The following is a 16,917-nucleotide window of genomic DNA, read 5'->3' as shown; positions in this document are numbered from 1 at the left end:
ATTAGTTCCATTTTCTAATCATCCTTTTTCCTTTATATCCATTCTTTAACACCCTTGTCAATTATCATTTTGATTTTTCCATTGACCAAGCCTCAATAGTTTTTTGGGGACAAAGTTCCAGGTTTTCATCATCCCTCATGTAATGAAGTGCTTATTGACAGACCCTTGAATGCTCTAGCTCAAATTTTAAGTTTATTTTTTTTTAAATGGAAACTGGGTGTATAAAGTGAGGCTGGCATCTGTTGTTCATTCTCAGTTCTTCGTGAGAAGATGATGGTGAGCCTCCACTTTCAAACATTGCCATTTCTCTGCTGTAGGTACATCCACAGTTCTCAGATAGGTACTTAGAGTTCATGATGACAAAGGAATGGTAATTCATTTCCAAGTCACAATGATCCTTGTGGGTGAATATGTAGGTGATGGTATTTCTATCCATTTGCTGCTCTTGGCTTTATTGGAGGTGGATATCATGGGTTTGGGAATTATTGTCAAAGTGAATAACTGTGGGGCATTTTGTAAATAATACACACTCCAGCTTGGTGGAGAGAGAGGATACTTAATACGGTGGATAGCAAGTCAATCAAGTAAGCTGCATTGTCCTGGATGGAGTTAGAGCAACACTCATTGAGGCCAACTGAGATTGTTCAGTTACATTCCAGTTTTAAACCTTGTGCTTGAGCGCTCGGGAACGGAGTCACTCATGGCAGGCTACTCAGCTTCTCACCTGCTCCTATAGTAATGAGTGAAATCACACTGAACCTGGCCCATGCCATGATGGTCTCAGTGGCACTCAATTTTAGCAGCCAAATGGCTCTCAGTATCCTGCTGACCTCACTGCAGTGGCCATCCCAAGAGGAGGCAGGCACGGAGAGGTGACTGGGCTGAAGCCAGTGCAAACTGAGGCCCTGCCTGTCACAAAAGCTTTTCCACTGATGAAAGAGACATTTAGAAACAGTTGAAAACATTTAATTAATTGATTTTTTAAAAAAATTACAAAGTAGAAATAAGCTCATCATATGTAAATTAATGAAAAAACATGAATAGCTCAACTTAATACATTTCAGGACTGCAACTGAACAGGAAGCCAAAAGCACTGCCATCTAAGTTCTGTACTACCCAGTTGTAGTACTTATTTGCAGAACTCCAGGATGGGTTGACATGGACTCTGTAGCTCGGCAGTGCCTCTGTTCGGAACCACTGCCCAGTCATCAGCACAATGTATTCATCTGACTGTCCAGTTAAGTTTCTGGTCAATGATGACCCCAAGGATGCTGATGATGGTGGATTTGACTTGGTAATGTTGTTGGATATTAAGCACAGGTGAATATACTCTCTTGTAGGAATGGTTGTTGTCTAGCATTTGAATGTTGCAAATGCTACATGCCATGTATCGGCCCATGCTTGAATATTGTCCAGATCTTACTGTATGAAGGGATGGTCAAAGTCATTTTCTTTGCAAAGTGATTTGAACATTGTGAACATCCCACTTTGGATCTTTGATGAAAGGAAGGCTGTTGATGAAGTGGCTGAAAATTGCTTGGCCTAGGCCAATGCTCAGAGGAAATCATGCAGTGATGTGCTAGGGCTGGAATGATTGATCTCCAACCATCACAATCCTCTTCCTTAATGTGAGCTACGACTGCAGCCCATGAAAACTTTTCCCCTTGCTTTCCTTGACTTTGCTTTTATCAGGGCTTCTTGCTGCCTGACTTGGATAAATGCGCCCTTGATATCAAGATAAGATATCTTTATTAGTCACATGCACATCGAAACACACAGTGAAATACATCTTTTGTGTAGGGTGTTCTGGGGGCAGCCCGCAAGTGTCGCCACGTTTCTGGCGCCAACAATCAAGGTCATTCACTCACACTGTGCTGGATTTCACCCTTCACACAAATGTTGTACCAAGGCTTTATTGAGATCTGGAGCCAAGTGGTCCTGGCATAATCCAAAATGAATCTCAGTCTGCAAGTTATTGGTGATAGCTGTTGATAGATGGCATTGTTGACAAGTCCTTTGATTGCCTTATTGATGACTGAGTAGTACATTGATTACTGGACCATGTAGATGGCAGAACTTTGACCTTTTCATTGGTTATGGGTTTGCTTAATTCTACCCATTGCATGCTGTTTTCACTGTTTGGCATACTTAGTCCAATGTTGCAGGTTCGCCCGATGTTCATTTTTGAGTCTATCTCCCAGTGCTTCCATTTACTGTTCTGTGCTCATTAAACAGATCTGGTTACCTGGCTTGTTAGTAATGGTAGAAAGAAGAATATAGCAATCCTTAGGGTTCTAGGTTGCTGTGGAATAAAACTTGCCTTCTACTGATGCTCCACAATACCGTTTGGAGGCGCAATTTTACAGTGCCAGTTCTTTTCCAATTCTGTCCCATTTAGCATAATGGTATTGCTTCTCAAGACAAAGCAGGGTGAAGCTGGGACTTTGTCTCCACAAGTAATGTGACAGTCATTCTTAACTATGCTGTCATGGACAAATGCATGGAGTCATACAGCACGGAAACAGGCCCTTTGGCCCGATTGGTCCATGCCGACCAAGATGCCCATCCAAGCTAATCCCATTTGCCCACACTTGGCTCATTTCCTTCAAAACCTCTTTTATCCATGTATCTGTCCAACTGTCTTTGAAAAGTTGTTGTCGTACCTGCCGCAACCACTGCCCCTGGCAGGTCATTCCATATACGTACCATTGTCTGTGAAAAAAAAAGTTGTCCCTCAAGTTCCTATTAAATCTTTCCCCTCTCACCTTAAACCTATGCCCTCTAGTTCTTGATTCCCCCACCCTGGGAAAAGACTGAATGCATTCACCCTATCTATGCCCTTTCTTTTGTACACCTCTGTAAGATCACCCCTCAGTCTCTTACACTCCAAGCAAAAATGTCCTCGTCTGTCCAACCTCTCCCTGTAACTCTACCACTCGAGTCCTGGCAGCATCCTTGTACCTCTTTTCTGCACTCTTTTTAGTTTGATAACATCTTTCCTATAGCAGGGCGACCAAAACTGAACACAATACTCCAAGTGCAGCCTCACCAATGTCTTGTACAACTGCAACATAACCTCCCAACTTCTATACTCAGTGTCCTGACTGATAAAGGCCAATGTGCCAAAGCCCGCATCTAGGGCACATTCTCTGCCTCCTTGCTGCTTCTTCCAAGTGCTGTTGTTCATAGAGGCATATTGATTCACCACCCTGTCTATCTATAACTCCACTTTAAGAGAACCATGTACCTGATCTCCAAGAGCCCTCTATTCTACAACAGTCCCCAGGGCCCTACCATTTAGTGTGAATGTCCCACCTTGATTTGATTTTCCAAAATGCAACACTTCATCTTTATCTGCATTAAACTCCATTTGCCATTCCTTGACCCAAGCTGATCAAGATCCCACTGTAATTCTTGATAACCATTTAAAACAGGTTTATTTATGAGGACAAAGTCAAACTGGTTTATCCTTCATATAGAATTCACAGAGTCAGGACTCAGTGGTACCATTAAGAATAGTGCTGGATTTTGAAGCCCACATCCAGGGTGCATTCTCTGCCCCCTTGCTGCTTCTTCCAAGTGTTGTTGTTCATAGAGGCATATTGATTCATCAACTGAGGGAAGAGGTAAATTTTTCCCAAGTACCCAGTTTGTGAACAGCTCTTCTCGTTATGATATGTTTAAGAGGACTTTTCAATCCGACTGGAATAGGAGAGCCTTTGCTGTGTCCAAATTCAGATTTAAGGTCAATGTTGGGTGGTGCATGTGTTTTGCTGCATCTGGTTAGATTAATAGGTCATTTGAGAGGATTGTTAGAAATCAAACATCTTGCTTATAGTCTGAAATCACTGGGTAATAATGGCAGAATATACTTTCCTGGTTGACGTTAGTGAACCACATACATTTTTACAACAGTCTGGTAGTTTCATTGTGACTGTTACTGAGACTTCGCTTGAATTTTATTCAAGGTTAATTCATTAACTGAACTTAAGTTTCCCAGGTGCTAAGGTGGGCTTTGGACTCATTTTCAGCATTGTAAGTCTAAGTTCTGAATTATTAATCTTTCTACACCATTGTACTGATTTCCCATAGCGCCTTGATTAGATTTGCCATGCTCAATTATTTAAAACATTTGTATTTTCTGAAAGTGGGTTGAAATTTATTGTTCAGGCATTGAACTGAATTTTTGTGTTTGAGAAACATGTTTTTGTTCAAATGTGTTTTCCCTTTTCGGAAGTTCTTCATTGTAGTTGTCCTCACAGGAAGGACTTAGATTTTGCGGTGAAAAAATAACCTACAGATAAGGCTCTGTCACCCTAACCTGAGATCTTACTTATTAGTTAGCAGGAAGGGCTTCTATTTCAGATAGCTGTGGCATTTTACTTGAAATGAGAGAATACTTTCAACTTAGTTCCTGGTGAGATCAATGCCACAGGATAAAACTACATGTTGTGTGACGAAATTGGTGTTAAATTGGCAATCTCATTCATGGCTGGAGAGTTAGTGGAGGAAAGGGAAAATACACATTTAAGTTATAATTCTGAAATTGAAACATTCTTAGTCTGCAGCTAACTGGTGCTGCACCTGATCTTGTGTGCTGGCACTGAGTGCATGTTGTAAAGAAAATCTCTTTCTGCCACATAAGTCCTTTACCTTGGCAACCACAAAAAGGCAGCTCTTTTAACATGCAGCAGACTTCAAAATTGTTTCTCAGAATTTGAGATTTAGTGCCTCACTCTTCAATGCATAGAACTGAAAGGCTTCTTTAACTTATTAAAGATAATTTTTTGTTGTGTTACTGGTGTAACATAATGTCCCAATCAAGTATGAAGTTATCTGCATATTACTTTTACACTGTAAAATCTTCTCTCATTCCTTTGGTGCCTTGTCACTGCCAAACTTAGATCTTTCCTACTCTTTATCCCATTGCTGGCAACAGATTTTGGACAGATATTGTTAGAATACAGTAGCTAGATGATTCATATTTTGCACTACTGTCATTTATTTTCTGGAAAGAAATCATGCATCAAATTTCTCATTCTTTTCTTTCACTGCACCATTGCTTTCATGCTGATAAATGAATTGAACATATTTTGGCCATTTTAATGAATCTTTCTAGTGGCTAATGCTGTCCCAGAATGAGTTCTAAGTTGGTGGCAGCAGTATTATTTACCATTTGCTGTGATTCACTCTGCTGCAGCTCAGTGCTTTCTACAGATGCTTCTTTTAATGTTCTCATTTTCTCTGTGTGTTTGGCTATAGAATTGACGGGATCTCTGTGGGTTATTACAGTTCACTAACTTGGGGTTGTTCTTCATTGAAATGAGATGTTTACTGTACTGTGGGCTATAATTTGTCTGTATTCCCTGTAGTTCCAAGTAGCCGCTCACAACATCTGTAAACAGGGCCAGAAATTGGTGGTATGAGCCTGATACCCTTAATTTCTGACTGTGGTTAACCCTTGCCTGTCTATATCTGGTCTGGATGCAGTGGGCATCAAGTGCCCCAGGCTGCTGCAACATGGCCTGAGCAGTGGCAGAGAAAATACAGTGAAGAAACTCAACCACTGAAACACTTCTGAAAGATCTGACAGATGGTACAACATACTCAGTTATAAATAAGATAAATAATTCTGAAATTTTTTATCACATTAAAAAAGATAGCTGAGAAAAATTTCAATTATCACACATATTAAATCAAACTAAAATAATGAAAAAGGAACATATCTCCCCCTTTTCTTTCCTTTCTACAGATCAGAAGTTCGCATTTAAATCAGTGGGGTCACAGATCCAATGTTCACTCTAATTTGAAAGGTGATTTTCCAGCTTAAATGCTGAAGGATATTGACAAGAGTAAGCTCTGCTTTTAGATTCCATGGGAAGTCTAGAAGCAGAGCATCTCAACTTATGGCTTGTAGTAATATTCTTTTAGGTGTGAGACTTAAGTGTTTGAATTTGTCTTGAGGAAGTCCTGGACTTGCTTTCATTTGAGTAATTCTTGGACTCATTTCTTTCAAGACTCATTCATTTCAATTGTCAATATAGTCATACCCCATAAAATAATCTTTATTTTTCTTGATTATACATATATTAATGTATTCATTGAAAACCATATCCCTAATCTATTTGCCAATATTACATATCTTGGAAACATTTAAAGCTATTCTAATTAAAGTTTTCTGTATGATACCTTGAATAAGATGACAAACTTCCTTGAGCTACATTTGAAGACATGTCATAGAAACATAGAAAACCTACAGCACAATTCAGGCCCTTCAGCCCACAAAGCTGTGCCGAACATGTCCCTACCTTAGAAATTACTAGGCTTACTCGTAGCCCTCTATTTTTCTCAGCTCCATGTACTTATCCAAAAGTCTCTTAGAAGACCCTATAGTACCCGCCTCCACCACTGTTGCCGGTAGCCCATTCCATGCACTCACCACTTTCTGAGTAAAAAACTTACCCTTGACATCTTCTTTATACCTGCTCCCCAGCACCTTAAACCTATGTCCTCTTGTGGCAACCATTTCAGCCCTGGGGAAAAGCCTCTGACTATCTACCCAATCAATGCCTCTCATCGTCTTATACACCTCTATCAGGTCTCCCCTCATCCTCCGTCGCTCCAAGGAGAAAAGGCCGACTTCCCTCAACTTGCTTTCATAAGGCATGCTCCGCAATCCAGGCAGCATCCTTGTAAATCTCCTCTGCACCCTGTCGATTTACGTGGAATGTAATTGCCACCAGTCTACTGCGTAGCATTTGTAGCCACTGTTTGTACTGCTTGTCAATAAATGTACTGACTCGTGGACAAATTAAATCATCATTCAAGCTGATTCATCACTTGGAATATGGTGTACAGTTCTGGTCACTACACTACAGGGAGGATACGGTAGTATTAGGAAGGGTGCAGAAGAGATTTACCAGGATGTTGCCTGGTATGGAAGGCTTTTCTTACAAGGAGAGATTAGATAGGCTGGGTTTATTCTCACTGGAACATAAGAGGCTAAGAGGTGACCTAATAGAGGTTTATAAAATTATGAGGGGCAAAGATAGGGTAGACAATCAGAGTCTTTTTCCTAGGGTGAGGGAGTCTAAAACTAGAGCAAGTAGATTTAAGATGAGGGGGAAGGTGTTTAAAGGAGATCTGAGGGGCAAGTTTTTCACACAGAGGGTGGTGGTTATATGGAACGAGCTGCCAGAGGAAGTAGTAAAGACAGATACAATGACAGTGTTTGAAAAGCATTTGAACAGATATTTAGATAGGAAAGGAGTAGCGGGATACAGGCACAGACAAGTTGGCCATGACTCTCTGATTATCCATTGTGCATCACCTCTCTTGTGCTGATAACTCAGAAAGTGATTATCATGCAACATTATCGGTCACGTGAGTTTCTTGCAAAAACGTGGCTTGGCAAAAACAATAATACACCTTCAAAGTTCCATCATCAAGGCAAGTGCACAGCCTGTTGCCTAGAGGATTATCAAGATAGAACATTAGTTCCTTTCTCATTTTAGTTGTTGTACATCCTCCCAGTCACTAAATGCCATATTGGTAGCAGTAGCTTTGACACAAAAATGTGATGTTTTTCAGCTAAACAAAGCTGCATCTCCTATGTGTTATACAGCTTGCTTAGACTATAGCAGCAGTGTTATTACACTTATTTGGGTACTCTACCCTATATTTTCACTTCAATGCTGGTGTATAGAGGCTCAAGTCTCAAGCAGCTCACCAGCTAGGTGAGGTCAGCTGAGGAGCAGAGAATATCATATTTCACAGTTATTCAGGTCACTTCCAAATTTCAAAGTTTTTTTTTACATCCAAGCAAAAGACTACCAGTTAAAAGGGAAATATTTATGTCCTCCACAACACTGCAACTTGTCCAGTTGATGGGATAAGGTTCCTGTGCAACAGCAGAAACAATGCAGTCAAGGCAAAGCATCTCCCTCTGAATGAGAATTTATTTTGAATCCTACAATTTAGGTGTATTTACTTGGGTGTTAATAATATGTAATACATGACATATAAACTAAAGCATGATACATGTACACAGGACATGTGAAGCACATGCTGGACATTATCCTCAAATTAAAACTAATTCTACAAAGCAAACTCTGCGCAAGGTTGGTGGTGGAGAAGCAGGAGCACAGTCATGCTCTATAATCATTAAGCCCAGTAAGGGAGCATGTATGTGTTTAATATATTCCTGTTTAAATTACCTTCCAAAAGTGATCATTGCCGAAGATGCCCCATTACAGACCATTAACAGCCAATAAGCTTAAGTAAGTTTACTTTTATTGCTTCAGTCTTATGGATTGTTGAATTCTTATTAATCTACCAAAATTGGGTTAAAAATTGGGGTGAGAGTCTAGTATTATTATTTAGTACCAAAACACTCATTAGATTTCTACATGCAGTGTGCATATCACATTCAGGAATCTTGACAGGGTGGATGTGGAGAGAACGTTTCTTCTTGTGGGAGTACCTAGAACTTGGGATCACTGTTTAAAAACAAGAAGTCAAACTTTAAGTCAGAGGCTCGGCAGAATGTTTATTTCTCTCAGATGGTTCTCTCAGATGAGTCTTTGGTATTCTCTTCCTTAAAGGGCAGTGGAAGCTGAATCTTTGAATATTTTTAAGGCAGAGTTAGATAATTTCTTTAAAGATATCCAGGATTAGGCAGAGATGCAAACTTAAGGTTGCAGTCGGGTTTGTCCTGAAGTTATTGACGGTAGTGCAGGCTTGAGGGGCTGAGTGACCCACTCCTGTTCCGAGTCCATTAGTTCATATGTACTGTTGGATTTGACTGTTTTAAGTAGTTTTTTAACATGCATAGTGTTTAATACACCTCAAGTGGCTGTACAGGGAAATGCCGCTCCTTAGCTTATTGGTTCGTCCATCAGGAATATGTGTTTTCTCATTGGTTGGTTTTGCCACAGGGATCTAATAGGTTTTCTGATTGGACTATTGTTAGCTATGGAGTACCTCTTATCTCAGGTATAAAAGGTGTCATTTTTTTTGTTAATTGCTCTCTTGCTTATCTCACTCTTTTGCCTCTATCTCTCTCTTGCTCTCTTCCCCCTCCCACTAGCTCATCTTTAGTTCCTTTGTCTCAGCTCATCTCCGAATAGTAAAGCTAGTGCCATGTGCTCTGTGACTGTTTCTTTGTTTTAAACTTTTCCAATAACACTTGGTGAAGCACCAAGTTGTTTTCAACTCATTCTTGGGCTCTTGAAAGAACCTGCGGATTCGAAAGTAACCGGATCCGACAGTACACAGCAGTGCCAACAAATAAGGATTCATAAGTTCCTGGTGGATGGGTGGGTGAATGATGATGTCTGCCACGCTCTTCAGTGAACTCTTGCGTTGCTGCCTCTGATCATAATGTCTTTTTCCTCCTCATTGGCTAAAGCTTCTAAGTCAAAAATGTTTATTCCTACTCTTACTTCAGCTAGTTATTATCAGAGAAACAAAGGACTGCAGATGCTGGAATCTAGTTACAATCATCTGTGTGTGCCCCATTTTCCTCAGTGCCAGTGACGTCTTCGTTATCCACAATGCTTAACACAAGTTTTCCATAGAGCAGCTGATCTGACAATTTCACATTATTTGTACTGCAGATACTTTCAGCCAGATTGTGGTTGATTGTAGTCTCACTGTTCATGCCATCAGCACATGATTGGTAATGATTTGTCCTGTTACCTGATATAAATTTAGATTCAAAGGAATCTTTGAAGTTTTCCAGTTGTTGAGTATGTCTTATTTATGTAGAATGTTCATTTTTCATGAAAAATCATGAGTGTCTATCTGGGCAGAACTCAAAAATAAGAAAGGTATAATCAGTCTAATGAGATTATACTACAGACCACCACTGCTTCCCCCCCCCCCCCCCCCCCCCCCCCCCCCCCCCCCCGCCAATAGCCAATGGGACATTGAGGAACAGATATGTAGGCAGAATGATAGAAAAATAGGGGGCTATGTGGGAGGGAAGGGTTAGATAGATCTTAAAGCAGGATAAAATGTCAGCACAACATTGTGGACCGAAGGGCCTGTACTGTGCTGTAGTGTTCTATGTTCTATTTAGGAGGAGGGAAAAAAACAACAAGGTTGTTGGTGTGGTGACTTCAACTTCCCTGATATAGACTGGAACCTCCTTAGTGCTTAAGGGTTAGACAGGGCAGAATTTGTTAAGTGTATCCAAGAGGGTTTCTTAAATCAGTAGGTAGGTAATCCACATAGAGGAGGGGCCATACTGGACCTGGTATTAGGAAACAAGCCTGGGCAGGTGGCTGACCTTTCAGTGGGAGAACGTTTAGAAGACAATGATCACAACTCCTTAACCTTTAAGATAGTCATGAATAAGGATAAGTATGGAGCTTGTGGCAGAGTATTAAATTGGGGCAAGGCAAATTATGAGAGTATTAGGCAGGAACTAGAGAGAGTTAATTGGGAACAGCTATTTCTGGGCAAGTTCACATCTAATATGTGGAGGGTGTTTTAGACCAACTGTACAGAGTATAGGACAGGTATGTTCCAATAAGAAGAATGCACAATTATGGCACGGTAAGGGAACCTTGGATTATGAGGGGGGTGGTGAATTTAGTCAAGAAGCAAAAGGAAGCGTATGTAAGGTTTAGGAAGCTAATATCAAATAGAGCCCTTGAGGATGATAAAGAAGCTAGAAAAGAACTCAAGAAGGGAATTAGGAGAGCTAGGAGATTTTCCAGGATGCTGCCTGGATTAGAGAACATGTCTTTTGAGGAAAGATTGAGCAAGCTAGGGCTTTTGTCTTTGGAGCGACGCAGGATGAGAGGTGACTTGATAGAGGTGTATAAGATTATGAGGGGCAGAGATAGAGTGGACAGCTAGCACCTTTTCCCCAGGGCGGCAATACCAGAGGACATCAGTTTAAGGTCAGAGGAGGAATGTTTAGGGGAGATGCCAGAGGTAGGTTGTTTTTACACAGAGAGTAGTGGGTGCCTGGAATCCACTGCCAGAGGTGGTAGTGGAAGCAAATATGATAGAGGCATTTAAGAGGCTCTTAGGTAGACACATGAATTATATAGAATGGAGGGATATGGACATTATGTAGGCAGAAGGGATTAGTTTAGTTAGGCGTTTAATTATTTTGGTACAATATCGTGGGCCAAAGAGCCTGTACCTGTACTGTATGTTCTATGTTCAATGTTTTGTCACATGTTCTCTGAAGTCTCATGACTTTCCTTCCTGACCCTGTGTACTCATGCAGTGGCACTCATTGGAATACAACACATACATACCTGAATGGCACTTTGCAGCTCGACTTGCAGGCAGCTCCTGCAGAAGCAAACCTTCAAGGGACACATGAGACTTGCTGCAGTGTTTCTTAAAGGGAAATCTACTTGAGTAAGTCTGTGGACTCTGGCATTAGGAACCTGTTTCAGCTCGGTCTTTCTTCAGTAGCTCTCATGGAAGCTCTTCTTTTGGACCCTCAAGTTATATCCAAACACTCAACTCCCTTTTGCGACACCTACCACAACCCGAGCAGTCCATCATGAATCCTCCATCAGGGCCTGACCCAGTCATCAATGGAGCAATCCACTCCTGCAACTGATAGTCCAAACCAGCACCACCGCAGTCTGTGACCGATTTGTTTTCCTTCCAGCACACCACGAGACCCTTCTGTCTTGAATGCTGTAGAATTTTGAGGGGCATCAATAAAAGTGTTGGACTGCTACACCACTGATTTAGCACAGCTTTCCATGTTTCTCCAAAGAATTTCTATGCCACCATACCTGGATGTGACCTTAGTTGACATTTTCTACCCAAGTGCTGGTAGATTGCAGTGGTAATTACTTTAAACTGTTGCTTAAAAGGCCTTTTCAGAGGAAGAGAGCACAGTGCTTAGTAATTTTTCTCTTCTCCTCTTTGGCTTCAATATTGTTCAATTTAAAGACTTGGTTCTGCTTTTCAGAACATTTCATTCTCCATTATAACTGTTCCCTGTTCTGGGAGCCATCCCTCAGGAGACATGTGAAAAATACCCCGAGTCTCTTCACAATCCCAGTGAAGTTGGTTAGGTCAGGTGAGTGGCAGATTTCTCTTAATCTAATGTAAGGTTATGTATCTGATTCTTAAATCTAGGGAAAAGGGATTGCATGTTGATTCCCTCAAAATCTGATGAGGCTTGTGCAGTTTAACTTTTTTTTTTGGCTGTTCTGAGTATCTTCCACTTTATTTTAGTTACAATTTTAGTTATTCATTCGATAATTTTCATCAAAGGAATAATGTGGGAGCTTTGATGCAATAAATAATGCTGCTGAACATATTGCAGGACTATTACTATCTAGGGAGTATTACTATCTAGGGAGTATTACTATTTAGGGGCGGCACGGTAGTGTGGTGGTTAGCGTAACGCTTTACAGCGCCAGCGATCCGGGTTCAATTCCAGCCACTGTCTGTAAGGAGTTTGTACATTCTCCCCGTGTGTGCATGGGTTTCCTCCGGGTGCTCTGGTTTCCTCCCACTTTCCAAAAGATGTACAGGTTAGGAAGTTGTGGGCAAGCTATGTTGGCGCCAAAAGTGTGGCGACACTTGCGGGCTGCCCCCAGAAAACTACGTAAAAGGATGCATTTTTCACTGTGTGTTTCGATGTACACGTGACTAATAAAGATATCTTATGTCTTATATCTGTCCACTTACAAATCATTGCATTTTTCAGCTGCTTATCTGTTGATTAATATTTCAAATAAAATTAATTAATCCTGGTTCTCAAAATTAAAACAAAATCTGTTATTTTTCAGCTATCTGTATTGTTTACATGAAAACACAAATTTTAATGTTACCCATCTAAAAGGAATGCTGGGAAATGTATAACTCTACTCATTTTTTTCTCACAAATTGCAACCCTCATTGAGCTGGAAAACTAATTTTTGGAAAAAAAATGACATTCTTGCAACATTTCCGTTCCACTTTTAACAGAAGAAAAATTCAAGATATAACATTAAAACAGAGCAAGAGACATGATTGGATTTCTTATGACATCACAGAGGAAGGATATGATATCAGTAAAAAGGCTAAGATAGCAATGGAGAAGGTTTATGAAGATGTTACACACAAAATGCTCGAGGTACTCAGTGGGTTGGGCAGTATCTATGGAGGACAATGTTTCAGGTTCAGACCCTTGGCCTTCCTCCAGCATCTTGTGTGTTGCTCCAGATTTCCAGTATCCACAATTTTTTGTGTCTCCATTATGAAGAGGTTCCCAGGGCTGCGGAATAGTTACGAGGAAAATTTGACCAGACCTGTGGTTGTCAGCTTCAGAATAAAGAAGGCTAAAGGAGATTTAATTGAGCTGAATAAGTTAAGTCAGGTGGAGACATGATGAACAGGATCACCAATTGTGTGTAATAAGGAGGGCAATAACAAGGGACGTAAATTAACAAGATGAAAAGAGTCGTGGGTATCTTAAACTCACTACCTGAAAGAGGGGAGGAGTCAGAAACCATGATTATATTTAAAAAGCATGTAGATAATTACATTTCAGTGTTGTAAGCCATGAAGCTGTGGACCACAAAATAAGAAGTTAGATTACCCAAAATATTTCTTTCTTGACCAGTGGGCCAGTTAGACTTTTGAACCAAATTTTCTGTGCCACAAATCTGAGTGATGTCTATGATTCTATGAAAAAGGGAACAGGGTGGGGTAGAGAGGAAGGTCTTAAGGAAGATCCTGAAGAGAAAGAGTGAAAGGATCAATTTCAGGGAGGATACTGCAGAATCTATAATATGTATAACAGCAGGGACAATTGTCAGTTGCAGGGTGTAGTGAGTGGGGGAGGCATAAAGGCACCAGGACTAGAGTAATGTAGAGATAGGAGATGGAGGAAATTACACAAACACACACACACACATGAGAACGCGAATGAGTTTTAATATTTGAACGAGAGTTTTATGTTTGAGGGATTGTTTGATCATGACCCAGTAATGATCTAAAAGCATAACGTTGATTGGTGTTATGAGACAGGCAGCAGGGTTCTGAATGAGCTCGTTTACGGAAGTGAAAATGTGAGGCAAGGCAAGAGAATTTTGGAATAGTCATATCAATGAACTTTCATTTCAGGTTACAGATGTGCTGAAGCTGGTGCAAAACTTGATAATGTTGCAGATGTGAAGATACAGTCAGCATTTGGTTCATATGTAAAGAATTTTGTGCACTTCTGGTAATGGCTGAAGTGGGGGATATAATGCGGTGAAAAACTCTGCTTTACAGAGTCAAAACACAATGTAAATGAATGTTGTTTCTTAAGCACATTAACTTCCTGCTTTGCAGTTTTACCATGGAGCCCAACTATGACTTCCTTTACCTTTATGATGGCCCAGACAGTAACAGCCCTCTGATCGGAAGCTTTCTAGATAATAAGCTGCCTGAACGGATTGAGAGCAGTTCAAATAACATGCACTTAGCATTTCGGAGTGATGGTTCTGTTAGCTTTTCTGGATTTCACATTGAATATAAAGGTTAGTGTGATAATTTTTCACTTTTCATTTTAAATTCTTTCCTAATTTGTGGTAATATGTCTGAAATTAATGTAGAGCCTAATTTATATTGTAGCATTGTTTGGAAATCCTTTTTGCTGCAATTTTAAGTGCTTGATCACTATTGTTGACAATTTTTCAATCTGAGCCATTAAAATAATTTCTACGGGCAAAAAGGATGAATTGAAAATGTTGGCCTCCATATTTGTAAAAAGATGTTTTTATTGATAGACTGCCAGAAATACATCTCGGCTGGTTTAGGTATGTTTTAACGATTAGCAAAAGCAATACGCTTTGGCCAGCGGCCAAAGAAAGAATTCCATTATAAAAATATATCTATTATGAATAGGAATGTCGTGGAAGAACATAAATGGAACAAATGAAGCATCACCAAATTGATGAAAACAAAAGATTTTGGCGGATAAAAATAGATTGAGTTTCGTTTAGGAGAAAAATTTTACTGAGAACTGAAAAGCTGAGGGAATTTCCATTTTTATTTATAATGCAATATCATCTGTTTGTGAACATGAATGGTAAGCATTGGAAAGTTCATCTCATCCAACTATTATGTGACCATACACAATGAATGGATCCCAGTTCTGGTCAGGTTGATCTCAGCCGAAGCCTTATAGAAGCACTGTAATTATCTCTTGCATTCTTGGATCACAATAGAGAAAAGTTTTTGCAAAACATCAGTAATTTTCAACGACATCCAAATGAGATATTAAACCAAAGTTTGTTCAGTTCTATTAAAGATCTTGTCCACTATTTTGAAGTACAGTCGGGTATCCCTAGTTCTCTGGCAAATATTTATTCCAAAACCATAACCTAAAGCAATTTGTGCACAAATGAGCGGTTCTGTTTGTTGCATTGCAACTATAACTGCACTTCAAACCTACATCATTATAGAGCAGTTTGGAATGTTATGCTATTGTGAAAGATGTCGTATAAATGCTGATATTTAGCTAATATTATTATTTATAATTAATAATTTATTAATGCTAATATTCCTTCTTCGGTTAGTCATCTGGTACGCATTATAACAAAGCCTATTAATTTCATTCCACTAAATAACTAATCTGCACGGATCAGGAATTCCAGATTTGATTGTTCCTGGCTTTAAAGTTGTAATGGTGTTACAGTTGGTACCAATGACCTTAATCAAGCTAAATGAGAGAGAAAAAAAATTGACAGTGGTCTGCTCCTGATCATTGACCAGAGTAGCCAGTAATCTGTGCAGGTTTCAGGCAAGGTTATGAAATTGGACTGGGTTATGTGTTTTGCATTCAGATAGCTTGGCAACATTTGCTGTCAAGCACAGATGGATTAGAAACATAGAGCAGCTGGCAGCCATAGATCCATATTCAATCAAGAGTCAATGCCTTCATGAGAGAAAAGAAGAAAATCTGATTCTTAAATGTACTGTCCTCATGCCAACTTTGAATAAGAAAGGCACCAATTTTCCAGTTTTGCAGTTGGATAACTCCATACTGGAGCTCCATAATCCTTTCTATTATACAAAATTAATTTCTAAAAGCTGACTCTTTGGTATTAGATGACAGTGAGACAATTTCAGAGCTGAAATTGCATTGGAGATTTACAAGATTATATGCATCATAGGGAGAATTTTAACTCGTAGTTGAGAACTAAATAGTTTATCTGCCAATATTTTGGAAGTTCTTTTTAATTGTACTACCTCATTAAAATCTCACCAGCTGGATATTTGCCCAGTCTCTGGATTTATGAAGATCAAAAGTCCTACTAAGTACTTCAAGCTTAACAAAAATATGTTCTTGCTTTATTTTGCTTCACTTGGTCGTGCTCAATTTATTATTGAGTACAGGGTCCACTCACATGTTCTACTTGTCTGGGCAGTTAAAATTGCATTAGAATTTCCACACAGTTTGATTATACTTATCAACGTCCTGCCTGAATCAAATGGGTGTGTCAACCATCAGAGAAAACAGCAATATTAAAATATTGCCATGGTGATTGTATCTTAATGTATTTGTTCATGGGATGTGAACTTTGCTGGCAATGCCCCTGACCAGAGAGGCATATAGGAGTCAACCACATTGGAGGGTTAGGAGTCTCAAATAGGTAAGACTGCTTGAAGAATGTTAATGATGTGTGTACTAATGACAATTCAGTTTTTTCCTAATTATCATAATTAAGACTTGCTTTTATTTTTATTGTACTGGTGTAGTACATGGATTTTAACTCCCACTCTATCTAGTTCCCATTAGATAGCAGGAGTCTAAATTCTTCCCTATGTCTTCTGCATGGTTCCACTTACCTCATTTCAGTTTAAACATCTACCACTGAGATCTTATATAAATTGGCTCTTTGCTGTTTTTATATTTGTCTGCAATTTGGCTAATATTGTCAGTGGATTATTAATGAA

The 16,917-nt window shown here is 39.7% G+C and overlaps 1 protein-coding gene across 1 annotated transcript in view; it reads left to right on the top strand.

Annotated features, from left to right (window-relative positions):
- Window positions 1-16,917, top strand: part of csmd3b (CUB and Sushi multiple domains 3b) — a 1,392,611-nt gene that overhangs the window by 1,139,498 nt on the left and 236,196 nt on the right. Inside the window, 1 exon segment of the mRNA XM_052022622.1 lies at window positions 14,308-14,495. Coding sequence (XP_051878582.1) covers window positions 14,308-14,495 — 188 coding nt within the window.

The sequence above is a fragment of the Pristis pectinata genome, chromosome 9 (assembly GCF_009764475.1).
Source record: "Pristis pectinata isolate sPriPec2 chromosome 9, sPriPec2.1.pri, whole genome shotgun sequence".
NCBI classification, from domain to species: Eukaryota; Metazoa; Chordata; class Chondrichthyes; order Rhinopristiformes; family Pristidae; genus Pristis; species Pristis pectinata.
Note: the sequence above shows the minus strand (reverse complement) of the source record. Positions and strands in the feature narration are given on the sequence as shown.